Below are 27,855 nucleotides of genomic sequence, written 5' to 3' on the forward strand. Positions count from 1 at the left end.
TTTGTAACTAGAGGTACCACTGTAATCTCCTACAGTAACTTTTCTAGCAGAAACTCTTTGACATTCCAGGGTTGCAGCCTCTTCAATGCAGTGTCCATGTAACACACATTTTAGAGCATGGGTAGGCAAACTAAGGCCTGGGGGCCAGATCTGGCCCAATCGCCTTCTAAATCCAGCCTGCGGATGGTCCAGGAATCAGTGTGTTTTTACATGAGCAGAATGTGTGCTTTTATTTAAAATGCATCTCTGGGTTTTTTGTGGGGCATAGGAATTTGTTCATTCTCTCCCCCCCCCAAGTATAGTCTGGCCCCCCCACAAGGTCTGAGGGACAGTGGACTGGTCCCCTGCTGAAAAAGTTTGCTGACCCCTGGTTTAGAGCCTATGTTTTCATAATAGCATGTGAAAGTTCTGCAGAGTGTGGCTCTTGGGAGAGCACTATGCCTGTGTGCATATGTACTCATCATAAAGGGTTTTCTCATCTCTCTGCCATCCATTTTGGTACCTATTAATGCTTCCTTTGTCAGGGTTACCTTTTCAGATGTTGTTTCTCTTGCCTTATTGATTTTGATGACAGGTGTGACATTTCAGCAACGCAGCTGTGGCAGCTCATGAAGGTTAGACTGCCTTTCTGGAAACAGAGGAATATTCTTTGTTTGTCAGCCACTGAATAGTTTAGGAAGGCAACAATTTAGGCTATGCTGGGGACACCATTCCCACCCTCGGAGAGCTGTGTTGTGGACATTGCAGTTACTGAGCAAACATGGACACTTCAGGCCTTGATGTCCACAGAAGTTCGTCCCAAGAATGCAAGGAGAGAATGCCTCCTACAGCCAATGCTTCCTGCAGCCAATCAGAAGCCGCGCTTTGGTTTCTGAACGTTTTGGAAGTCGAATGGACATCTAGAACGGATTCCATTTGACTTCCAAGGTACAACTGTACACCTGTTTGGAAGCCACTGCAGCCAGATGTTTATTCTTCCAGAGACTCCAGAAGGTTATTCCTGCAGCACATAGCCAAACTTTGGAACTCACTCCCACTGGATGCAGTGATGGCCAGCAACTTGGAGGGCTTTAAAAGAGGATTAGACATTCATGGAGGAGAAGACCATCAGTGACTACTAGCAATTATAGCTATGCTCTGCCCCCATAGTTGAAGGCCATAATGCATCTGAATACCTAGTTGCTGAAAGCCATGGGATGGGAGAGTGTTCTTGAGCTCTGGTGCTGCATGCTGGTTTCCCAGAGGCATCTGTTTGGCCAGTATGAGAAGGGGCTCTCCCCCTGCTATTCTTATTTGTCTGCAGTCCATCAATCAAAGTGGGACAACTTGTACTGCTTTTTTTAAATCTGAGGCTTCATGCCAACTTTTAATTTAGATGATCCAAGAATGCAGGTGGCTGAACAGTTAAATTCTTCCTATTACGTACCTGCTTGAATGTGGTGCTATGCTGGCCACAGTCTTAAAACCACAGAATTGTAAATGCAATAAGATGAGTTTGCATGTTGGTGGCTTTGTGGTTGTAGGCTTTGGTTAAAACCCTGAATGCAGAGCTTTGGTTTGCAGTCCCCAGAGACTTAGCGACACATACCTATGGGGAAGATCACAACCAATAGGGGCACCACCACTCTCCTTCTTTCCATGGACTAATCCTTAACTTTATCCTCTCCTCCAACAAAGTCATCTTGTTAAAATAAAACTAGAGTATCTTTTTGCTGTAGAAATATCTTCAAGACCCTGTAAGCATTGATGTGTAAGTAAATGGAAAATAGGAAGGGCAGAGAAGGGGACCTAATCCTTTTCCCTTTGGTATTCTATAGATATATTTGCTCCAATTGTCCTGGAAGTTACTTCACTTTCCTCTGCATACCATGGAGGTTTCAAATGCTGTGTAGGGGTGGGTATGAAGGAAGCAGCTGGAATGGTAATTGGTAGAAGAAAAGTAGGCAGTCTTTCCTCTGCACCCCCACTCTGTTCCTGGATTGCATCTACTGTATGTTCAATGGTAGTTTTCCTTAAGGGTGCCTGACTTTTCCCTTTGCCTTGCATAAGGTGATCTATGCACATAACTGTCTTGGAATCATGGTGGAAATATAGCCCAGTGCACACAGACGGAGATTTCTAGTGAGGGTAAAAGGAGAAAAAAGTGATTTGTGTGTGCAGCAATAACTGGAGTTTAACTAAAGAGTGTTGACAGATAGTATTATCCATTTGATATGTCTTCATGGGAGAGAAGATTGCGCCTCACCGATGCAGCTTGTTTCTCCCTCTGTCAGTATGAGGGCAGAGTGGGATGGTGGCTTCACTCAGTGGTATATCGCTGGTGGAACCGCCACTGCTCCTGAGTCCCTCTGCCACCAGCGCCAGCTGGAGGGAGCCAAGAGTGGGAGTGGTTTCACCTGTGATATACTGCCGAGTGAAGCTGCCATTGCTTTCTGCCCCTCATCCCAGTCCTGGGTGATGTATCAATACATCATCCAGGTCTATTTAGTGTAAAAGGCAGCCTGCATGAATGTTGTTTTCTTGTTTTCTGCAGGAAGCTATGTGGCTACATTTGGGGGTGGGAGGAAAGAGATGTATGGCAGAATCCTAATAAGTTAAAAAGCTGGTTGTTCCTTTTGGGTAATCAGCAAGAATAAAAACCTCACTCCAAATAAGTACCGCATATAACTAATTAATCTCTTTAAGCCAGGGGATGAAACTTGGGCACAGGAGGACTAAATAATAATAAAAAAAATACTACTACAAAATTTTAGCTGTTTTCTACTCAGTCTTCACCAATACTTTATCAAGCCCTGAACAGGCCTTCACCTATGTCTTGAATGTGCAAGTTAGCAGGACCAGATGCTGCAAAGTTTTGCTAAGATGTACCACCTCAGGTTACAAGTAAGGAATAGCATATTTGAATACTTTCTCATATAAAAAGCCTTCTGCATATAGAACACTTGCAAGTTAGGGACACAAATTATTCAGTTGTAGTGGAGCAATGGAGACAGGTTTTTCCTACTGTGGGGATAGGCAATTTGTGGTAATATCGCAAATTTAATGGTCTGTTTTTTAGTATACTTAAAATCCTTTGCTTATTAGGGGCTATCCCACATTTTCTTCAAAAAAATTGTTTTGTACAGGTAGCTATCATAGAGTTATCTAAATTTTCAAATGTAGGGGGTCCGTGGCTTGACTGTTGAAAAATAGGGGGTCCTCAGTAAATAGCCAATTGGAAACCACTGCTCTAGAGATCTGATGTGGGAGCAGTGGACTTTGGTGGTCTATTTGAGCACTTGAGCTATGTGTCTCCCTCTACGTTCAGTGTGTGTGTGTGTGTGTGTGTGTGTGTGTGTGTAAGTAAACCAACTCACATGTTTCGCTAAGCCTCTAGTGACCTCCTTCCAAAGGGAACCTGACCTCAGAGAAGTCAGATGAGCACAACAATATTGATTGCACTTCAAAATGCTTGGCTATCATAGTATATGACAAGGCAGACTCTTCAGCCCTTCATCCTGACTTCCTGTCTACAAAGTTATCATCTTGTTAGCAGGGGGTAAGGAACCTCTGGGCCTTCAGGTGCTGCTGAACGCAGCTCCCACTACCTGTGGCCAGTGACCATGCTTGCTGGGGCTGATGGGAGCTGTAGTTCAGCAACATCTGGAGGGCCAAAGGTTCTTCACCCCAATGTGAACAGTTTCTCTAACTCCATTAAACCAGGGACCTGAACTTCTTGGTCTGCTTGTATTATTTTTTGGCAGCCTCAGCAATTGAGAACGACTGTGAGGCATTGCTGCTCCACTTTGTTCCACCTCTGTCAAATTAGAGCCAGAGGCTTAATTTCTAGCAGATTCTGTTGTGTTGGCTCGTGGTGGAGAGCTTACCGTCGACCTACATTGATGTGTTTTTTTAACCTAGTTTTTGCTGACAAAATTGGCTGAATTGAAAGAAAAAACCCAGTCCTTGTTCCTCCAGAAGTTAATTTGGAACTTAGATCAGCCGCCTTCTTCCTCAGCTACGAGACGTTTTGGCACCCCAGGCATTGGCCTGAGAGGCCTCCTTGCAACTGGCTGCGAGCATCTCTACACAGGAAGCCAGAGGCGGCTCTCAGAGCCCTCTTGCACTCCTCAGCTGAATCACCTGGTCTGCTGAGCCCAACATCTATAAATTGTTTGCTGCTGTCACCCTTGTGACTAATTTGTATATCTGAGGCTGGTTGCCGTCTGGAGGCTGCAGCCTTGATTTATGGCTCTTACAAAGCAGGGCCTCAGTTTTGGCAAATGCTTTGTTGCACTTGGGTGGAGTTGCAGCCTCAGTAGTGCTAAAAGAGGCGGGGGAACTCTTTAGAAAATGAGTGGTATGTGCTAGCATGAGAGAGCAAGAGAGCCCTTTTTATTGAGTGACATCTGTTGTCATGTAAAAGATTCTGGTTGTTGAGTTGTACCAGGCTTGGGAATAAATTTACAAGCACTACTAGCGCACCTAACTTTTTATTTGCTTGCCTGTTCACAAGTCACAGTCCAGTGATTTAACAGCAGAAAACCTTACCTTTCTGGTGCAAACTTTTAAGTTTGGCTCTTACATTTTTATTTAACAGACAGTTGAGATGTTGCTACCTTAAATTTTATATTGTTGTCTTAAATGTTGTATTCATACTTGTAACCTGCTCTGGGGTCTTAGGAAGAAGGGTGGAGTATAAGTCTGAGAGTAAACAGATTAGCCACTTGTGGCAGTGCAGCAGCCTGAAGAACAAGGAATTGGTGTTTCCCCCCCAGTTTACAAAAATGTCTGTATTTGTTAATCTTTTAAAAATATGTGACCAATGACTGGCTGTCTTCAAGCCTGAGCTACAAGAGCATAGGAAGCTTTGAGTGACTAGCCCTGGGTCAGTAGTCTGTGCCACCCTTCCCCAGATAATGTCCTCCAATAACCAGGGATGATTGGAGTAGTAGTACAGCAACGTGGAGGGCACCAGTGTGAAGAATGCTGTGTTTGCTGCAGCTCTCCAGGATTTTGGACAACAGAGGGGTATCAGTGGGGACTGAACCTGGGACCCTTTGTGTGCAAAGAAGAAACTCCAGCATAGAACTGCAGCCTTTCCATCTCTGGATCTGCTCTCCTTGACCTGAGAGGGTTTGTGGGAGCTTAACTTGCAAGGTGCTAGAAGAACCACAGCAAAAGGCAGCAGATCTGAGTAGAAAACCCATACAGTGGTACCTCGGGTTACAGACGCTTCAGGTTACAAACTCCACTAACCCAGAAATAGTACCTTGGGTTAAGAACTTTGCTTCAGGATGAGAACAGAAATTTCACGGCGGCGCAGCAGCAGTGGGAGGCCCCATTAGCTAAAGTGGTACCTTAGGTTAAGAACAGTTTCAGGTTAAGAACGGACCTCCTGAACGAATTAAGTTCTTAACCCGAGGTACCACTGTAATAGAAAGTGTCTTGCTCTGCTCTCCTGGCAGAGCGTGGAATCAAAGTAACATGGCTACTGCTAATTGCCACTGAAAACCCTTAACTGGATATGGAGATACTTATAAACAGGGACTTGCCTGCCAGGTTGATGCAGTGGCATAACCTGCTTTAGGGATGGTTGTCAGGTTTAGGCTGTTAGGCAGGAGTACAACAGAGCCAAAGCCAATGGCAAGGCAGCTGCCAGATTTCCTGACTCTAAACCTGGTACATTCTTAATTCTCTGTGTCAATTCCCCATGTTGAGATGTTATGGTTTCATCTTTGTAAGGGATGTGTCATTGAGCCATATTGGTGACAGGCAAGAGAAGACCAACTGCATTCTGAGTTATTTCTTGTTAGGGACTGCCAGGAGTCTTTGATGTGGTGCTTTGTTCCTTCCCTGAGTTGGATCCTGCTAATAAAACAACCATGAAAGTCAGCACAGAGTGTAGACTAGGAGGGGAAGGAAGAATAATCCAAATGAGCACATTCATAGCCCCTCCCTCATTTCCAAATGTAACCAAGCTTTAAGTATGTGTTACTGAAAATGGCCACATTTCCACCTCCCCCTGTTTCCCCCCTGTCTATTTTAGTTTGTAAGCGCTAGGGCAGCAGAGAGCTACCTAGGTTTTCTGGGTAACCCTGTAAGGTGTTGCATTATATACCAGCTTTCCCAAATACTCTCCAAATTCTTTAGACTAAAATGCCCATCAGCCCAGTTAGTTCAGCCTGGCCCAGGGATCAGGGTTGACTGGAGTTGCAGCCAAAATATCTGGATGGCAGCAGGTTGGGGAAAGACGATATGGACATGCCCCTATGAAACTAATTTGTACATTATATAATGGACTCTGTGGTTGATGTGGTGGAAGATGCACAAGCATTCACAATCCCTTCATGTGAGTATGGCAACCCTAAATGTGTGAAGTGGCACAGAGAGGCCGTGGCTCACTGGGAAACAGATGTTCATATCTTCCGCTTTTCTTTCTTCCATTTAATTCTAGAAAGGAACAATGTCCTGAATCTAGGGAATGTGAAAAATGGTCTGGTGTTGCCTCCCTTTCTAAAACTTGACCCATGGAAAGGGCCATAGGGCAGAGGTAGAGCATCTGCTTTGCATGCAGAAAGCCTTGTGTTTAATCTCCACAAAGGGCTGGGGATGTCTCCTGCCACCAGCCATGTGATAATGGGACTGTAGTTCAAAACATCTGGAGGTCACCAGGTTGGCAATGGCTGATGGCTAGCTGTCCACAGCTGAGCTAGGATTTGACTGTGAAGCTATGCCTTCCTGCCCTAGCTGTTGTTTCCATTGGCTTGCAATCAATGGCCTTGGTTTTGCTTCTCTGCAAGAAAAACAGCATGCCTATTTAAAAAAAACAAAAAGCCTCCGGGCTTCAAAGATAACTAGTGTTGTGGACAGAGCTAATTGTATTTATTCTTGGATTTCTTGACTTGTTCATTTTCACAAGGTACATATTTGAGTGCCCCAGCCTTAACAGCTGCAGTCAATGTGAGCCACTGCCACATTCTTTCTTCCCCTGTTGCTGTTCCAGAGGCAGGAACTGACCTATAAATGTGTTTATCCTCTGTTGTCCCAGAGTATTTTTCCTAGGGTTGCATTCCATTAGTTTTGAAGCCAGTGAGGTGGGCAGATTTGAGGCTTCAGCCTCTCTGTGTAATGAGCCAATTCAATAGTATTTCTCAAAGCAGTGGAGGGGAAATACTTAGTCTGGGCTGATGGGAATAGTCTGAAGACCAGAATGCATATTTCTCAAAACACACTCGAGGAATTTTGTCCTTCTCTTCCCTTTCGCTAAAGCTAGGCTGAGGTTTTCCTGTTGGTTCATAGTTTTAGTCTCAAGTGTTACGTATTTAGGTGTATTCTTGTTCAGCCAGGGTAACTTTGGGTCACTTTCTACTTCTTGGGTAATCTACCTCACAGGGTTGTTGTGAAGAGAGAGGTCAGTGATTGCTGCCCTGAGTTGAGCTCCTTGGGAGGAAGGGTGCAGTAAAAATGAGATGTTGTATCTAATAGTCCTTACTTTAACATATTAAGCTGTAATTCATTTGCTTGTGAAATACACGTCCCCTCCAACTCACTATTCTATATTTTTTTAAACGGCCTTGGCCCAGTATACCTGAAGGAGTGTCTCCACCCCCATCATTCTGCCTGGACACTAAGGTCCAGCGCCGAGGGCCTTCTGGCAGTTCCCTCTCTGCGAGAAGCCAAGTTACAGAGAAGCAGGCAGAGGGCCTTCTCGGTAGTGGCGCCCGCCCTGTGGAACACCTTCCCATCAGATGTCAAAGAGATAAACATTTCCCTGACATTTAGAAGACGTCTGAAGGCAGCCCTGTTTAGGGAAGATTTTAATGTGTGACATTTTAATGTATTTTTAATCTTTATTGGAAACCACCCAGAGTGGTTGGGGAAACCCAGCCAGATGGGTGGGGTACAAATAATAAATTATTATTATTATTATTATTATTATTATTATTATTATTATTATTATTATTATTATTATTATTATTTATTAAAAGCTAGAATTCCAAAACCAATGGTCATTCTTCATTTTTGCTTCTTTTCAATGCACACAGTACAGTCTCTCTCTTTTTCATACTGGACTGAATACTCTTGAGATCCGTATCATGATACAGTTTAAACATGACTTGTATGTTCCTTGTGGGTTTTTTCTCAGAAGAATGTTTGTGATTCAGTTTTTCCTCTAGATAAATGTTCTGGCTTCTGTTGCTTATTAACCCTCTTTGCATCTGGCTCTGCAGCAGACAGAAATGAATAGTATTTCAGATCCCTTTTAAATTTCAGGACTGAAATTCATCCTGAAAATATGTGGTTGAGTTGCAAGAGCTTATTTAATGTGCAAAAGCTGGGTGGGATCCCTCCTCCTCCTCCATGCAGATAAGTTCTTCAATTCATGTGTTTAAAAATGAGCCAATTCTTTGGGAACCTACCATGAAATAAAAATTACCACCCTAAATATGCTGGTAATAGTGGTTGGATTTCTGTAGCCATTATGGAAGAAAATGGCTTAGTCCTGTGAGAAAGAGTTGGGGCATGCTGAGCCCGGAGAAGAGAATTGATTGATTTTTAGAGTATGGATATTGTCCTAAGGAAGGGGCAAAACTAGGCTTTATTTCACTCAGGTCAAAGACCTAGTTTGGCACCCCGCCATGCGCATTTGTGTACACACACACACACACACACACACACACACACACACACACACAGAGTCTGGGAGCCTCAATGGCACCCTTTTGGAAACTTCACCTGGAGCAAAAAACCTGGCTGGCACCCCCATAGCTACAGCTCTGCCTAAGGCAGGCTGGGATTCTCTTTTCCAGACCTTAGAAGTTCACATGTTTTACATCTGTCCCTTTTGCCAATACCAAATGGATAATTTTTGTGTGTGGCATCACTGGGTTAGGTATGTATCACAGTAATAAATATAGACACTAATTGCAAGATTGTCTCTATGCTGTGGTCTACTAATGTAACTGAGTATTTACTGCTCTGGAGTCCAGATTGGCCAGTTCGTGCTTCACTGCAGGATCCATGCTTAGCAAAGAGCCACAGTGATATTTTTTTATGTTGTTAAAAGCAGCAGAGAAGGATCCTGGGCTGGCTCGAAACTTACTGACTGGATGGGCAGCTGAATCCTAATTCAACAATGTGAATGGGGCTGTGTCCTGCACAAGAAGGAAACAGGCTAGTTTACTGGGGGCGAGATGGGGAGGGGAGGGCAAGCAGTTGATTCTTCATCTCTGGAATTACAAAATGCAGCGTTTCATCTGGTCTGCCTCTTTGGGCGAAACACACAGAGGTTCCCTGATAAGTGTAAAACAGGAATAAGGGGAAGCTAGGCAGTTTTCATATGATCAAATAAGGTTTTATATAAATGTAAAAAGGTAAAGGACCCCTGGACAGTTAATCCCAGTCAAAGGTGACTATGGGTTGTGGCGCTCATCTCGCTTTTCAGGCTGAGGGTGCCGGCGTTTGTCCACAGATAGCTTTGTGCATCATGTGGCCAGCATGACTAAACTGCTACTGGTGCACGGAAGACCTTGATGAGTGCAAGAGCACACAGAAACACTGTTTACCTTCCCGCCGCAGCAGTACCTATTTGTTTACAGTGGTATCTCTGGTTACGAACTTAATTCGTCCCAGAGGTCCATTCTTAAGCTGAAACTGTTCTTATCCTGAGGCGCGCTTTTGCTAATGGGGCCTCCCCCTGCGTGCACGCCTCTGGCACGCGATTTCCGTTCACATCCTGTGGCAAAGTTCGCAACCAAGAGCAGCTACTTCCGGGTTAGCGGAGCTCGTAACCCGAAGTGTTCGTAAACAGAGGTACCACTGTACTTGCATTGGTATGCTTTTGAACTGCTAGGTGGCAGAAGCTGGGACAGCAATGGGAGCTCACCTTGTCGCACAGATTCGAACCGCTGACCTTCCGATTGGCAAGCCCAAGAGGCTCAGTGGTTTAGACTACAGCGCCACCTGCGTCCCATAGGAATCTGTATATAGCAAGGGGTAGGGAACCTTTTTGCCCCTGTGGGCCAAATCATGATGACATCAGATGACTGACAGGTGGGCAGTCCCACATGCCTTCTTTGCCAGCACATTCCTCCAGCGCCAAACAGCTGATGACTGGAGGGTCTGCTTTCCTTCAGGGAGCATGCTGGCAAAGCAGCACCCAGTAGGATTGAGCCCCACCTATCAGCTAACAGCAATAACAGCCATGATAATAGAGTGCTGCCATATGTCTGGGAGTTCAACAACTTTCAGTGTGTCCTTGTTTTTACTTTTTGAAATATGGCAACCCGAAATAATAATGGTGGTGATGATATTATAATTTATACCCCACCCATCTGGCTGGGTTGCCAACTGGAGATGTCAGCTGATTGACAGGTAGGCATCACTTGGGGGATAAAGGGTAGTATATCCAGGGTACCTATCTAGTACAAGTCTTCAAAGGACCTGGTGCTGGAAATCCTTACAGTGGACTTTGCCAATCTGGTGCCTTCCAGATGTTTTTTACTCCAGTTTCCCATCAGCCCCAGCAGCCTTGTAAGGCAAATTGGCATTATTCTCATAATACAGACCTGTAGATGAGGCTGTGGTATGAGACTTGCTTAACATCACCTCAGTGCTTCCCCCCCACCCCTAAAAAAATGTTTAGGGGTACTCTCATTTTCCTACTCATACTGAAATACTGCCCCTCAATGAGACCAAACTTAGATTCACAAAATATTTAGGGGTATGCATACCCCTGCGTACCCCCAGAAAAAAACAGTTTGTCACCCAATGAGTCGGTTGCAGAAGGAGAGGTTTGTGACTTTTATCCCCTTAAGAGATTCTCTCCTAGGGATGCATGCCTGGCACCTACATACAAATTTCTTCTTGGTTCACCGGGAAGCCTTAAGCAAGCGTTTGAGCTGGAGAGTTCTGCACCAGCCTCCATTGCCAGGGATTTCTGAGCTGTGCGTCTCCCATTATGCATGGCATCCTCTGTGCCCCTTCATATTTCCTTTCCAAACCGCTGCTTGGGTTACTTATTCAGTCCAGCCAGCTCTGGGTGTAGCCTAACTATTGTGTTTGTTATGCAGGAACAGTTAAGTCACTTGGGAAGGCAATACCAAAGATGGTCCTCTGCCAAAACACCATTAGTAACTTCCTTCTTTTCATATGGTCTGAACCTTCTTCACCAACTCCTTCTGTTCCTTTAGAAGAAATGCTGAAGATGAATTTAATTAGTACCAGCAGGAAAGTTTCAACATTAGTAAAACTGATTCTGACGACCTATGTGATCTGTGAAAAGCATACATTGTTTGGTTTTTTTAAAAAAAGTTGTGACACCAGGTGAAACTGAATAAAAAATAGGAAGCTGTTGTTTTGATGGGGCTACTTGAGGGGTCTCTCCTCAACACACACTTACCCAGAGTCCCAGAGAAGGGCTTGCATTATTATTATTATTGTTATTATTAGTATTAGTAGTAAAATTACACAACTTTTAGGAGACATCTGAAGGCAGCCCTGTATTGGGAGGTTTTTAATGCTTGATGTTTTTAGATATGCTGGAAGCTACCCAGAGTGGCTGGGGCAACCCAGCCAGATGGATGGGGTATAAATGATAAAATTATTGCTATTAGTAGTAGTAGTAGGATCCTGCCTATCTGACCGGGATGCCCCAGCCACTCTGGGTAGCTTCCAACAAAATATAAAAACACAGTAAAACATGCATCAAACATAACTCATCTCTGCATTAACCGGAAAGTTTTTAAAAAAACAATAATTGATTTACAATTTTGATAGCCGACACTCATTTGTTTTGTTATTATTATTCTAATTGTTTTGTTTTACATTTATGTACATTATATATGATGTAAAAACTTAATAAAGCCTTTTTTTTAAAAAGCAATAAACTTTTACACAAGTCTCCCTCCACATTTGTAAACGTGTTTTGCATGCTATATTATTATTATTTTTCACTGTAGTCCTATTTTGTGAAACCACATAATCCAAACGTGCAGAAATTATTCCAAATGTTAACAAATTGATCAAAAAGAGTGCTTGTGCCCTTTGTTAGCAAAGCCCTTGCTTCACTCCTCCTCTGCACCTGCTCTTGCTATCCCAGGGAGGAAACAAACCAGAGGCTGGCTTCCTCTTACCTTTGAACCAGTGCTTGAGGTTTGTTTCCTGCAAACAAACTATGGATAAGCCAAGAACAAATATTTCCTTCCATTTGTACTTTGGAGAGAAGCAAACCTTGAGCACTAGCTCATTCACAATGGTTTGGGCCTGCAACAGCCTCTGGTTTGGAACTGCAGCGGGCGTCAGCACACTAGTGCTTGTTCGTGTTAAACCATAGTTTATTTTTAACTGCTATGTCCAAGTCAGACCAATATGTTGTAAATAAAGTTTTCCCCTGGAACAATTTAAAATCAGTGCTGTGTGTAGTGGTTTGAGTGTTGGACTAGGACCCGGGTTCAGCTCCCCACTCAGTCATTCAGCTCGCTGGTTGTGACCTTGGGCCAGTCACGGCTTCTCACCCTCAATCTTCCTCGCAGGGTTGATGTGGAGATTAAATGAAGAGGGGGTGAATGATGTGTGCCACCTTGAGCTGTTTAGTGGGAAAGTGGGCTATAAATGCAATAAATAAAAAAGAAAGCGTATAGAAAATATACCGTATTTTTCTCTCCATAAGGCGCACCTGACCATAGGGCGCACCTACTTTTTTGGGAGGGAATTCAAGAGAAAAAATGAAGCTCTTGGGGGCTTTTGTGGGAGGTGGGGGAAGTGAGTGAGCCTCACTCTGTCCCTTCCCCCACCTCCCGCAAAAGTCAGGCATAGCCGCGTGAAGCCTCCCCAGGGCAGTGGGATGAAGGCTCCCCACTGCCCTGCGGAGGCTTTGCAGAAGCTAAAACAGCTAGAGGGAGCGCTGCGCAGCGCTTTCTCTAGCTGTTCTGGCTTCTGGGGCAGCCTTTCCGCTGCTCCCAGAGTTGTCAGGGCTGGCGGGGGAAGCCCGGGTCCGTCCGTCCCCCCCAGCCCCAGGGACCACACATTCGCTCCATAAGACAGACAGACATTTCCCCTTAGATTTTAAGAGGGGGAAAGTGCGTCTTATGGAGCGAAAAATACTGTGGTTTCCCTCAAGTACAAATCTATATTGTACTTGAAGGGAGGCACTGAGGGATGGAGGATAAAGGACTAATGTGGTATGTTTCTCTATTGATATTGGGGTGTGTGTGAAGAAGAGTGAGATAGTGCTATGTTCACATTTGTGCCAGTGTTTTTTTTTTAAAAAAAAATAGCTTGACTTCCGATACTCAAAGAAACGGACAAGACTCATAAATATTTTTCCTGTTACTTAAAAAGAAACGAAAAGAACAGAAGCCTTTTCAGGCAGCAGAGCAACTCGTCTGATTATGGAACTTTGCATAAAGTTCCATGTATGTTGATGGCGTTATATGTATATTTTCAGGTGGATTTGCTGAATGCTGGGAAAATAAATTCAGCTGTAGTGGCCCTTTGCTCTCCTTTGCCAAATGCTTTAAACGTACTTCCTTTTAAGCAGGTTTGCTGGATTTCCTTCTAGCAGGTGAAGTCATGGAATGAAAAAGTATCCCCAGAGCTTTGTTGCTATTGCTGTGAAAATGCAGGTGTGCAAACAAGGAAGAAAACAAAAGGCAAGCTGGCCTCTCTGTTTGCCAGAGCAGCAGGCAGGCTGCCTACTCACCACTCACTGTGGGGTGCAGTCCCTGCAGCAACTGCAACAGGACATGACAACAATGCCTTTCTGGTCAAATCCAGTGGTAGCAAGTACCGTATTTTTCGCACCATAGGACGCACTTTTTCCCTCCTAAAAAGCAAGGGAAAATGTGTGTGCGTCCTATGGAGCGAATGCAGGCTTTCGCTGAAGCCTGGAGAGTGAGAGGGGTCGGTGCGCACCGACTCCTCTCGCTCTCCAGGCTTCAGGAAGCTATCTGCTAGCAGAGGGAGACCCAGCTCTCCCACCGCTAGCGGAGCGCTGCATTAATCCCGAAGCTTGGGGCGTGCGGAGCTCAGCACGCCCCAAGCTTCTGGGTGCCGGCAAGGTCTCCGCTAGCCCTGGGAGAGCCCCGCGACGTCGCACGGCTCTCCCAGGGCTAGCGGACCACTGCGCTAATCCCGAAGTTTGGGGCGTGCGGAGCTGAGCGCGCCCCAAGCTTCTGGGTGCCGGCAAGGTCTCCGCTAGCCCTGGGAGAGCCCCGCGACGTCGCGCGGCTCTCCCAGGGCTAGCGGACCACTGCGCTAATCCCGAAGCTTGGGGCGTGCGGAGCTCAGCACGCCCCAAGCTTCTGGGTGCCGGCAAGGTCTCCGCTAGCCCTGGGAGAGCCCCGCGACGTCGCGCGGCTCTCCCAGGGCTAGCGGACCACTGCGCTAATCCCGAAGCTTGGGGCGTGCGGAGCTCAGCACGCCCCAAGCTTCTGGGTGCCGGCAAGGTCTCCGCTAGCCCTGGGAGAGCCCCGCGACGTCGCGCGGCTCTCCCAGGGCTAGCGGACCACTGCGCTAATCCCGAAGTTTGGGGCGTGCGGAGCTGAGCGCGCCCCAAGCTTCTGGGTGCCGGCAAGGTCTCCGCTAGCCCTGGGAGAGCCCCGCGACGTCGCGCGGCTCTCCCAGGGCTAGCGGACCACTGCGCTAATCCCGAAGCTTGGGGCGTGCGGAGCTCAGCACGCCCCAAGCTTCTGGGTGCCGGCAAGGTCTCCGCTAGCCCTGGGAGAGCCCCGCGACGTCGCGCGGCTCTCCCAGGGCTAGCGGACCACTGCGCTAATCCCGAAGCTTGGGGCGTGTGGAGCTCAGCACGCCCCAAGCTTCTGGGTGCCGGCAAGGTCTCCGCTAGCCCTGGGAGAGCCCCGCGACGTCGCGCGGCTCTCCCAGGGCTAGCGGACCACTGCGCTAATCCCGAAGTTTGGGGCGTGCGGAGCTGAGCGCGCCCCAAGCTTCTGGGTGCTGGCAAGGTCTCCGCTAGCCCTGGGAGAGCCCCGCGACGTCGCGCGGCTCTCCCAGGGCTAGCGGACCACTGCGCTAATCCCGAAGTTTGGGGCGTGCGGAGCTGAGCGCGCCCCAAGCTTCTGGGTGCTGGCAAGGTCTCCGCTAGCCCTGGGAGAGCCCCGCGACGTCGCACGGCTCTCCCAGGGCTAGCGGACCACTGCGCTAATCCCGAAGCTTGGGGCGTGCGGAGCTGAGCGCGCCCCAAGCTTCTGGGTGCTGGCAAGGTCTCCGCTAGCCCTGGGAGAGCCCCGCGACGTCGCGCGGCTCTCCCAGGGCTAGCGGACCACTGCGCTAATCCCGAAGTTTGGGGCGTGCGGAGCTGAGCGCGCCCCAAGCTTCTGGGTGCTGGCAAGGTCTCCGCTAGCCCTGGGAGAGCCCCGCGACGTCGCACGGCTCTCCCAGGGCTAGCGGACCACTGCGCTAATCCCGAAGCTTGGGGCGTGCGGAGCTGAGCGCGCCCCAAGCTTCTGGGTGCTGGCAAGGTCTCCGCTAGCCCTGGGAGAGCCCCGCGACGTCGCGGGGCTCTCCCAGGGCTAGCGGAGACCTTGCCGGCGCCCAGAAGCTTGGGGCACGCTGAGCTCCGCACGCCCCAAGCTTCGGGATTAGCGCTCCGCTAGCCGTGTCTAGGCTGCGGATAGCAGCCTGCTTCCCGGAGCGTCGGGCGCCCTGAAAGCAGAGCTCCCGGCGCTTTGGGAACACATCCGCAGCATGGGGACCCTTGCAGGAGCTCCCCGCAAGCTTCCCCACGCTGCGGATAGCAGCCTGCCGCCCGGCGGGTGGGGCACCCTGAAGCAGAGCGCCCCTCGCGCCAGGCATACATCCGCAGCGTGGGGAGCCCTGCAGCAGTTCCCCACAAGGCTCCCCAAGCTGCGGATAGCAGCCTGCCGCCCGGCGGGTAGGGCGCCCTGAAGCAGAGCGCCCCGCGCGCTAGGCAGACATCAGCCAGCCCCACAAGCTCGGGGGACAGCAGGGAGGCGCAGCGCCACTATCCCGCTGTTCCTCGACCTGGTTCGGTTTCCCTGACCTGCTTTTGGGGGGGAAATAAAGGGAAAATTTTTTTCCTTTATTTCCCCCCAAAAAAACTAGGCGCGTCCTATGGTCCGGTGCGTCCAATCGTGCGAAAAATACGGTATGCCCTTTTAAGGGTCTCCTTGCACACTCTCATGGGTCAGTTGCATTGTGCTGGGAGGAAAAGGGAAGTTCTCTCTTGCTATATTTGGATATTGGACTTTTATGGGCATAGAGATGAGCCTGTCCCTCAGGAGCAGCGAGTCATGGCTGCACTTGGAGTAGATGCCAACCAGGAGGTCCAGCACCTCCATACTCAGGATGTTCTTACTGGGCCACGGCCCACCCAGCAGGCATAATTTGGACAGGTTGCAGGATTTGGATTCTTTGGAGCCTGATGAGCAGTGTGAATATGCCATACTAGTGCAGTGCAGTCTTCATAGTCTTTGGAGAAGGCAGCATGGGAAACTGCCTTAGACAGAGCCACACCAATACTTGCATCTGGCCCAGTATTGCTTCAGGCCATGGAAATGCCAGGGAGCAAATGAAGAGGACTCCTATATGATAAGACTAGGAGTGGATTGGTAGGACCATGCACCACAGGGCAGCCTTCGCCGACATGATGCCCTGCCGATGCTTTGGTCTACAACTGCCGTCAGTCTCACCATCATACAGCCATGAGGCCTATGGCTGATGGGAATTGTAGTCCAAAACATGGAAGTCTGCATGGGGTGGGGTTGGGGTTATCATGGTGCCTTCTTGTTTGTGCAGCTCCTTCCTGCCATTCAGTGTAGTGCTATGCGACATAGAGGAGGGCGTTGAATGAAGGCACATGCTCTAAAAACAAATAATTAATCCAGGTTTGGTGCTGAAAGGGAAAAGAGAGAGAGAGAGAAGGCAATGTTTGGTTGGGCATGTTAGCTTGGAAGAAGATAATTGCATAGCTGGTTTTTCAGTCAGCACTATGGGTTTAAGGGATCCTGCAGAATTTTGCACACGACTCTGAATTTTACCACATCTGGGCTCTTCCCTGTTGTGTCACCTCTGAAAAAGTGACACTGCCAGCACTTAATGCCACCTGAACTCTCAAGTGGAGCCACTGGCTCAGCAGTGACTCAGTGGACAGAGCCATAATTACTACATTGCCACCCTTTCTTTCTAAGTTACCACCCGGAGTGCTTCTTGGTCTTGCTCCAGGCCAAGGGCAAGACCCCCAAAGGAAAAGCTGCTGCTGTCATTCAGACAGGGAAGGAACTTGAGGTTCTAGCATGTGTGTGTGTGTGTGTGTGTGTGTGTGTGTGTTGCTGAGCCCGTCTGAGGCCCTGACAAGATGCCCGAGTTTGTTTTCGCAGTTTATGTGCTGAACTCTTTCTCTTCTCTTGTGTTCAGAAATAAAAGTCTTCAAGTTGGCAGAAGCAGTGAAAACAAGAGGGGTTTTTTTAAGCACTGCTTTTGTGGGTCTGCCTTTTTTCTTTTCCTTTTTTCAAGAAGAGCAGGTGGAGTGGAGTATACTCCCTAAAAGCTGAAATTCTTATGAGTTTCTTTTATGATGTAGAAACAAAGGCACAAGTCAACCCATAGCTTGGTATTGTCTACATTGACTGACAGCAAGATTTTCATACCGCTCTCCCTAGAGATGCTGAAGACTGTACCTGGAACCTTCTGCATACAAAGCAGGTGTTCTGCTATGGAACTGCAGCCCTTCCCCATGGAGGAAGAGCCTTGTCATCAAACTGTAGAATTGGAAGGGACCACAAGGGTCATCTAGTCCAACTCCCTGCAATGCAGGAATCTTTTTGCCCAACACAGGGCTTGAACCGATGACCCTGAAATTAAGAGCCTTTTGCTCTCCCAACTGAGCTATCCCAGGTTGTTGCCTCCCACCACATGGGACCAATTCCCTGGACTGTGTGCATATGATTTTAAAATGCATTGGATCCATGTCCAAACCCTGCCTTTCTCTGGAGATCCCTGGTGATTGTGAGCAAACATTTTCATCCCAACCTACTTGACATGATAGTTGTGTGGAGGCAAGTTATGGCAACTCTGTTGGAACATGGCTGTGCTCTTGCAGATCTTGTGTTCATTTCAATGAGGCTTGTGCAGGAGACCTTCCCAGTGTGCCTTGTGCTCTGTTCATGTAACCAAAAGACAGGGGTGGGCTAGGAGAGCCTGCTTATGCTCTTCCTTGCACAACTATATTGCAAGGTAGGACAGTCAAGTCCCAGTGCTATCCAGCAATCGCTGCCACTACCGCCTCTCAACACATACAGCTCCCAGGTAATTATGTGTTGCTTGAGGAAATATTTTGAAAAGGCTCTTGCTGTGAGGAGTCACTCAGCAATGGGCACCCCTCCACATCTGGTAGAGAATAGCTCCACATCTGGTAGAGAATAGCTCCACATCTGGTAGAGAATAGCTTTCGGGAAACAGTTGCCTATATTCCAAAGCATAGGCAAAATATTTATGGAATGTTTCCTACTGCAAATTAACTCTCCCCTCCCCGCAATGAATCACTTTTGTAAGAGTGATCTTAAGTGCTGATTATTTTTCCAGCTGACACAATATGAAGAGTGTCTGTTTATTTTGGCCTCTTTAGGGAATTTCTTTGGAATACAAAATCTCACAAGGGATTTGCTTGATATCCCACCCAGCAGACTTTTCTGGGACCCTGTGGTGTTTATCCTTGTTCTAGTCCTATGTGTGGTTTTTCCTTTGCCTCGGAATAGGATGGCTGGTTAGCAGCTGCGTATATGACGAATGCACCTAATGAGTGTGGAAATGCAACTTTTGGCAATTGCTTTTGAAAACCTCACCTGTCTAGAATGGTGACCTGCAAATGGATGTCTCTGGTTTAGTCAGCCTCTGTGTAGATATCCTGTCCTGGCTATAGCTTTCTGCAGGCAAACATCACTCTGAGACTTGACCTCCATCCAGCGGTAGACCTACATTTGGGGGGCCCTGAAGCTTGAACTGTTATGGAGGCCCTTCACAACCAGCAATGAAGTCTGGGTAACCACTATTCTCTTCTTCAATGGTTTTGTTCCATGAAAGATCACCTTTAACAAACTGCAGTGCCCAGGATTCTTTGGGGGAAGCCATGACTGCTTAAAGTGGTATGATACTGCTTTAAACATATAGTGCAGATGAGGCCTCCCTCTCTGATGTCAAATTCTATTTAAAGAGCTGCTGGTGACTGTGAGGAAATGAGCCCCAGAAACACGGTGACTTCATTTTCTTTGAAGGTGAGCAAGCTCCTTGTGCCTGACGAGGATGAGGATGCTATTCATCCTGAAGGGCTTCTTTTTGTCCTCAGGAGACCAGCTCAGACAAGGAGACTTGAATGGAACTTCTGCCCAACAAAAGGAAGTCACTCCATCAACTTCAAAGAGGATAAGATCAACTACTGAATACCACAACATCTTCAGATCACTTTCTTTTTGTTCTAAAGTTGTGTTTAGACAAAATATTTGTTTTCCTGACTTAAAAAGACTGCTATGGCTTGCCTTAGCAGGATCCAAACTCCCTTTTGTAACATAAAATGTTGGGGAGGAAAATGGGCACCAGCCATCTGAGGCCACCAGTACAGGATGTCAGCAATGTCTAGGTAACCCGGTGACCATTGTTTTGCCTAGACATTGCTGACGTTCTCTTTGCAACACAGGGGTTTGTTTGGTTAAACCAGTACAGGATGGCTGCTTTTGGTTTGGTTTTGGTGGTAGTATGAGAAGATTTTGTTCAAACAACCAAAGGTGTTCTTGGTGTAGAAGAGATTTCATGTTGGCTCTTCTTATTCATCTGCCAATCAACTTTCCATCTACACAACTTATTTTTATTGGATATTCCTCTTCTGCAGCAATTCACAGAGCGTTATCTATCTCAAATGAAGCTTCATGCAAATAGAAAAAATTAGTGTAAAATTGTGTGTAAAATTGGACTCAGTATCACATAGCCCAGCCTCATCCACTCTGGTGCCCTCCAGATGTTTTGAACTACAACAACCACAGAAAAGTAGTCCAAAATACGTGGAAGATACTAGGGGGGCCAACACCGAGACGTGTAGCCAGTGCAAACATTTGCCGCTAAAATATCTGGGTCCTGTAACTAGGAATTGAAGCCTGATTCTGCATGTCTTATGCACTGCTGAAATTTGCTCTGGGCTCTCTGCTCTGCTGCCACAGTTTAAGCTGTACTTTCCTCAGAGAGCTGCAGATCCAGGAAGAATGTGTCTTTATTCCAGCATTATCTTGTAGTTTCAGGGACGCGGACTTATAAAAAATATTGGGGGGGCCCCCGGGAAAGCTCATGAATAATAAATAAGCTCATGAATATGCAAATAAAGTGGCGCCGCCTCCTCGTGAGCGAATAGGGGAGAGCGTGCTGCGCCTATTAATCAGCTCCAAAGGAAATTGGGTGGAGCTTTTGCTCGGGAGGGAGGGCAGGAGGCATGCAGCCCGACCCTGTGCATTTTGGGCTGGGGGAGGGGCGGCGATGGCGCTCTGCTGGAGGGGCGCCGGAGATTATTGGGGGGGCGGAGCCCCCCACCCCCCAAACGAATTTTTGAGGGGGCTCGGGCCCCCTCAAGCCCCATGGAGTCGGCGCCTATGTGTAGTTTTAAATACGTTTCTACCAGCAACTGAAAGCCAGAATGAACTTTGGTGGATGCAAATTGGCTTCCGTTTATGGAAATATAAGCTTGAGAAGAAACAATACTGCAAAAGAAACAGAGGGGATCAAATATTCTCTGGAGCCAAAGTTCAGAGAAGCATGTCAAATGGGTTGGGTGGAGGAAGCAGGAATCAAGGGTGTGCACTGCGATTGTCAGCTCAATCTCTCTCTCTCTCTCTCTCTCTCTCTCTCTCTCTCTCTCTCTCTCTCTTGTTCTAGTTGCTTGGAGGCTTATGATCTGACCCACTTTACCCTCTGACCAAAATAATATTTGTGGGTCACAGATGGCTTCCTGTGAGGCAAAGACCTAGCTGAACTGTTTGTATCTCATTGCGGCAGTAATTATATCCTTCTGGTTTTGAGTCATAGCATGAGAGAGGGAAATTTTTAAACTGTAAAGCAGCAAAAGAACTCAGGGGAAATGTACACATACAGCTGGTGCCTGCTGCCCTCTTTGCTACCAGCTCTCCATGACTGTGAAAACTGACGTAGGCTGAACTGTAGATGAGAGGCTGGATTTCATGTTGGATTTCAGCTTAGCTATGAATGCAGTTGTCAGCTGTAAGCAACTCCCTGCCCTTCTGATTTTCCTTCCCACTCCCAAATACACAGTATTGTGGGGACATAATACTTTATATCAGCCTTCTCCAACATGGCAACCTCTAGATGTTGCTGGACTCAAATTCCCATTGCCCCAGCCAGCATGTGGTCAGGGGTGGTGGGAGTTGTTGCCTAAAAAATCTGGAGGGCAATAGGTTGGGGAAGGCAGTTCTAAATGTCTGTGTTGACATCATCCTAACATTAGCACTTCTAATAGGTGTTTCTTGGAGTCCTTCAAGGATGGAAATCCTGCTGCATCCTTGAGGAGTGCATACAGGTGGTGCCTGACTTTTTAGTTTGTTGCTTTAGATCCTGCCCTCCAGGCATTTGGTAAGTCATTATCTTGGTATTGCCCCCTCTGTCCATGGCCACATCTTAAGCAGTGGTTAAAGCTGTACATTGTTAAGGTTACCAGTTTAGCTTCTAAGGTTTGAACTTCTCCTCCCTTCAGTTCTCCTGCTCCAAGTTAGCTAATGTGGTGCCCTTCAGTGATTGCTGGACTACTACTCCCATAATCCTTGATCATTGGCCATGTTGGCTGGGGCTGATGGGAAGTGTCTCATTGGCTACTCCTGTGCTAATCTTATGTCTTAATTCTGCTCTTAGCACCTTGTTATGTCACTGAGTTTTCACTGAGCCCTCCCACTGAAAGAGTCAAAAACTATTGAAATACTAGCTGAGTTTGGACATCATGAGAAATCATGCTTTATAATGAAGGGAACATACCTAGTCTTGCCATTATGTGTGCCACAAAGAGGCGATTCAAAGCTTTCATGTCCGTTTTTGATTAGCCACAGTTTAGCACTAATTCAAACACTAAACTATGGTCTGTCTTAACTATGGTTTGCTTGAAACAAGTCAACTTCATAGCTGTGGTTTGAAGGTTACTTTTTAAAAAGATGTAGTTAGGATAGACCACCATTTTTGGGACTCAAATGACACAACAAACTATGGGTAATAAAAAATGGAAGCAAAAGTTTCCAAGCTCCACCTGGATATGCCAAAGCAGAAGCAGACAGGGAAGGGGTGTGCAAGACCAAAGAGAGGCTAGATAAGCCATTGTTTACTGTGATAGATGAATGTTATCCTTATATATAAGCTCTTAGTTCCTAATGACCTTTATTTATTTTAGTTTTTGTATGCCTGAGAAACATATTTTTTTCTGTTTGTATTTGTTAATATTTTGAAATTCAGTAAAACAATTTGCAACAGTTTTGTGGCATCTTAATGACTTACCCTTTGTGGACTTGAGTCCACTTTATCAGATGTGTGAAGGATTATTCTTGGTTGGGTGCAGAGAGTAAAAAAATAAATGGAAATAGTGAAGTTGGAAGGAGATGAAATGCCCCAATTAGTCTGTCCCTTTGTGGTACCAGATGGGACATATTCACCAATGGTGGAGGGTGCCATCAGTTGACCTTGGCAGTTTTCCACAGCATATGATTGGCCACTGTGAGAACAAGACGCTGGACTAGATGGGCCATTGGCTTGAATTAGGTTTCTATATTGAGACAAGCCTTTTCCATCATAGTTTTTCACCCCTCCTTTTCACCCACTCTATTCTGAGGAAACTCCCTTTAGACCATGAAGTTTCTAGCTCTCTCCATCTCCTGCTTAGGCTGCAGGTTGAGTTTGGAATTCAAATGGGAAAGACTATTACTGGTAGCAGTTACAGATAGGTAGCCGTGTTGGTCTGCCATAGTCAAAATAAAAAAATTCCTTCCTGTAGCACGTTAAAGACCAACTAAGTTAGTTCTTGGTATAAGCTTTCGTGTGCATGCACACTTCTTCAGATATCTTCAGGTATCTGAAGAAGTATGCATGCACACGAAAGCTTATACCAAGAACTAACTTAGTTGGTCTTTAAGGTGCTACAGGAAGGAATTTTTTTATTACTGGTAGGATAGTGCAAGCTCCTTTGCTAAGTTCTTGTACTACCCAAAAGTGATTTCTAACACTAGGCATCCTGTTTATGTGTTCGTACAGTAAATAACAGCGTGAAGGTGCCTTTACCAATCCAGTGCCTCCAGATGTTCTGGACTCCATCTGAAGGGCATCAGGTTGACAAAGGCTGGCATGAGGTTTTTTAGGGACTTACGGCTGTAAACTTTTCCCGTTTTCTTTTTTAAAAATAAAGAATCTCTTGTTTAGTCTTGCCCATGCAAAAGACAGATTTCCCAGGCTTGAATTTGTCTGGGACACATCCTTTCCAAGCCATCTCTTCTCATTTGACTTCTGTCTCTCAATGTTTATTGGGAAACAATCTTCCATGGAGTTAATTCTTCTTCATGTTAATTGCCTTTTATCATGGGGTGGTGGTGGTTCTGATCAGCTTTTGCCTACTCTGATAACTTTCCTGTTTCTATTCCAGGCAGTGTTTTGGTTCCTGGTTTGTATTGTGGGGAGCGGGGAGTGTGTTGGTTCTTCCTTTAAGGATCAAAGGGCCTGGCAATGGTGTGCTTTATAAACTAGCTCTGAGTTTTGTGCTTCCTGAAAACAGCAGTTGTGCCTGTGTTTCTCTACAGGTAATAACACTGTTCTAAGGAGATCACCGGGACGCGGGTGGCGCTGTGGGTTAAAGCCTCAGCGCCTAGGGCTTGCCGATCGAAAGGTCGGCGGTTCGAATCCCCGCGGCGGGGTGCGCTCCCGCTGCTCGGTCCCAGCGCCTGCCAACCTAGCAGTTCGAAAGCACCCCCGGGTGCAAGTAGATAAATAGGTACCGCTTACCAGCGGGAAGGTAAACGGCGTTCCGTGTGCTGCGCTGGCTCGCCAGATGCAGCTTTGTCACGCTGGCCACGTGACCCGGAAGTGTCTCCGGACAGCGCTGGCCCCCGGCCTATAGATGTGAGATGGGCGCACAAACCCCAGAGTCTGTCAAGACTGGCCCGTTCGGGCAGGGGTACCTTTACCTTTACCTTAAGGAGATCACCATTGGCTTCTCATGTGTTTATGGGTTCAATTCAAGTTCAGTGGTACCTCGGGTTAAGAACTTAATTCGTTCTGGAGGTCTGTTCTTAACCTGAAACTGTTCTTAACCTGAAGCACCACTTTAGCTACTGGGGTCTCCTGCTGCTGCCGCCACCACGCCGCCAGAGCACGATTTCTGTTCTCACCCTGAAGCAAAGTTCTTAACCTGAAGCACTATTTCTGGGTTAGCGGAGTCTGTAACCTGAAGTGTATGTAACCCGAGGTACCACTGTACTTGTTTTAACATTTAAACACCATACAGATCATTTGTCTACATAGCTCAGTGCTGCCAATGCTGACTTGCAGCAGCTCTGAAGGGTTCAGGTGGAGGACATGCCCAGCCCTACTTAGAGGTTCTGCTGGGGACTGAACCTGTGGCCTTTTGCATGCAAGACAGCTGCTATGCCCACAGCTAGGGACATCTCCTGAAGCAAAGGTGAGGAAGCTGTGGGGGCCCTCCAGGTGTTGCTGCACTCCACGCCCCCCCCTGCCTTAACCATGGGCCATGCTGGCTGGGACTGATGCAGGTTAGGGTCTGACAACATATGGAGGGCTGCAGGCTCCCTGTCCAGGCTTTTTTTGGGACTTTAAACAACCTCCCATGCAAACCTGCACCAGATGCCCTTGGCTGGGGTGGGGGGTTTAGGGCAGTAGTGACTGGGGAGAGGGAGTTGAAGGAGGGCACGTCCCATTTGAGAAATGTCCTTCCCTAGTATGTAAAGAAGACAGCAGCCCATTTATCATGCAGGAGGCAAGTTGAAACCTTTCTGCTGGCTGATGCTTTTAGTGGTTTCTATCATTTTACTGCATGTTTTAATTCCTTGATTTATTACAACCTTGGGACCAGTGGCAAAATGCTGCTGCCTCAAGCCCTGCCCATATGTGAGCAGGGCTTGGAGAGCATAAACATCAGCCAGAAAATCCTGGAAGCCACAATGCAGCTCACGTGCCCTCCTCCCACAGCCCCTTCTGGGTAACCTTCATTCCTCAGACTTGTGTGGTATTTGGATTTCAGTGACTGTTTGATGGGCTTGTATGAGCCTTCCTCCTCCTCCTCCTCTTCCTCAGTGCAAAGACTCTAAATGTGTAACTTTTCCCCTCTTACCTTTTGGTCACAAATGTTGGAACAACTTTTTTTATGTGTTTATGGCAAAACCTTTATGGGAGACATATACATAATAAATCAAGCATTAAATCCAGAAAATATAGTCTGCGCGTTTTACTGTTGTGCACATTATTCAGAGCCATATTTATTAAAACCTGACTTTCAGGACTGGGTACAATGATCAAAGGCAAGTGGGAAAGCCCCCCCCCCTCTCAAAAAAAGGTCCCTGGGAATCAGAGGTTGAATATCACCATGATGAGTTAACACATGCAAGAATATGCAAGGACAAATCTTTAGATATCTCTTCCAGCCAACCTACATTGCTGCATTTATAAGGGGAGAGCTGTTTGACAAATCCTGTGATACCATTGTTGAGTAGAAAAGCCGTCTTTGCATTTCCAGAACTTGTGATTGAATAGTGGCAAGCATGTCAGGAGCAGAGCTCACACCTTTGGTACACATTTCCTAATGTACACTCCTGACTGGGAGCAGAACGCTGGGCTAGGTGTATCATTTGTCTCATGTAGCAGGCTCTTTTTTAGTATTCATTTCATAAAATTTATGTACCGCATGATTGTAAAAAACAAAGTTCCCAAAACTCTTCTTGACTAAACCAACACCTCTTGTTTTATGCTGGAAACTGCCCTAAGATCTACAGAGAAAGGGCTTTATACAAATTTAATAAATAATGATAAAATCAAATAATAATTTTCTTCCTGCAGGGGAGCAAGGGGCATTATCGGTATCACTGGCAGAGCCACAATGTCAAGCACAGCGGGGTGGATGACATGGTCCTTCTCTCCAAGATCTCAGAAGATTCCATTGTGGAGAACCTCAAGAAGAGATACATGGATGATTACATATTTGTATCCTTTACAGCAGGGCCTGGGGGACATTTATCAGCTCGAAGGTGGCATTTCCTCATAGGCATAATTCTGCGGTCATTTGTGCATGCTTGGATGTGACCAAAGATGGAAGTAGAGCAATGGATGTGATTCTTACCCCTTTGTGTACAGGAGGCTGTATTCTAGCCAGGCAAAAGTTAGGTTTCTATGGGCTTTACCTCCACCCAGACAATTAAGAGGCTCTGTCACAGTTCAGGGACACATTCCAACCAGACAAAAACCATCAGGGAGGATGTCCAGTGGGGTATGTGGTCCCAGGTTCAATCCCCTTGAATTGTCTCTTATTCTCTGCACATGGAAAGCTAGCACACCTGGGCTGATTGGTAGTGACCCTACACAGCAGGACAGGGACTCTTTTTAGCAACAGTTTTCCCCATGCCAAGTAAAGTAGAATAAAGATGTCAAATGACCAGGACCAGTCTTTTCTCCCATCGTTGCCGGTCTGCCAAGGGAAGCTGCACCTGTTAGATTTTGTTCTGTCATGTCTTGCTGGGGTTGGGGAGAAAAACGTAGTTCTGTGCCTACTGCTGTGCCAGGTGTGGGGCACACGCTAGCCCTCGTTGGCTTGTAAATGTTAGCCGTGTGTTTGAGGATGACGGGTCTGCGGGCTCTGAAGGGCCTTGAAACGAAGATGGAAGCAGCGGGGATGTTGTGGAGGAGAAAGTGAATGCTCCTAAGAGCATCATCCCACCCCAGCCCATGCCTGCTGCCAAACCTGCTTTCGTGCTTGAAATATCAGGGACTTATGAAAGGATTCCATTGACGTGAGACACAATGGCTTGCTATTCTGCTGCCTGCTTTCACACTCTCAGGCATAATCTCTGCAGACATAAAATCCAGTTTTGAGCTACTCAGCAGAACGTAGAGTTTCGGAAGAGGAGAGACTAACCTTCTCTCTCCCCCTCCCTCCTCACTCCCTAGTAGTTGAGTCCTTGCATTCCCCTTGTGGCAGAGCTATATAAGTTACACATGTGATTTGGGTTAGAGCAAAGCAGCTGGGAGGGGGCTGCTATGGAGTGGGAAAGCAGGGGGAAGTGATTAACCCTTCACCACCCTTTCCTCACTCAGGTGTGTGTTGAACCTCACAAATGTGTGAAATCCCCCTTCTCACTTTGAAGGTGATAAAGCACTATGTTTGCATCAATTGCCATAGAATATTGGCTGGTGGGAAAAGAGTTGACATCTTCCCACTTACTTCTTCTCTGCAGCCCAGCCATTGCACTCCTTCCCTTGAAGATGCTATGTCTCTATTGCTAGGCCCCTTGCAGAGGATTACCATATTGGCCTGAATATAAGCCTCACTTTTTACCCAAATTCCAACCGTGAAAAGTTGAAGTGCGGCCTATATATGCGACCTTACGGTATGCAGCCAGGAGTGCAGCAAACTGACAGCTGTCCCGTGCATAGTCCCCTGTCCTCTCCCCTAAGGCTGGGAAGGGAGAGAGCGAGGAAGGGGAAAGCTCCAACCCCACCCCCCATACAGCCAGGAGCAGCGAGGAATGGAGCAGCTTATATGCGGGTATTTTTTTCATTTTTTTCTTCCTCCCCAATCAATTTTAAAGGTGCGGCTTATATTCAGATGCGGCTTATATTCGGGCCAATACGGTAGTTCATATGCTGCTT

The 27,855-nt window shown here is 47.0% G+C and overlaps 1 protein-coding gene across 2 annotated transcripts in view; it reads left to right on the forward strand.

The window, feature by feature from the left end:
• MYO1E (myosin IE) overlaps positions 1-27,855 on the forward strand; it is a 109,564-nt gene that overhangs the window by 11,590 nt on the left and 70,119 nt on the right. For both annotated transcript variants that reach the window (XM_081170521.1, XM_081170522.1), the window contains exon 2: positions 26,050-26,193. In XM_081170521.1, coding sequence (XP_081026647.1) covers positions 26,050-26,193 — 144 coding nt within the window. The remainder of the gene's footprint in view (positions 1-26,049; positions 26,194-27,855) is intronic.

This window comes from Podarcis bocagei, assembly GCF_964188305.1.
Source record: "Podarcis bocagei genome assembly, chromosome: 14".
Lineage (NCBI taxonomy): Eukaryota > Metazoa > Chordata > Lepidosauria > Squamata > Lacertidae > Podarcis > Podarcis bocagei.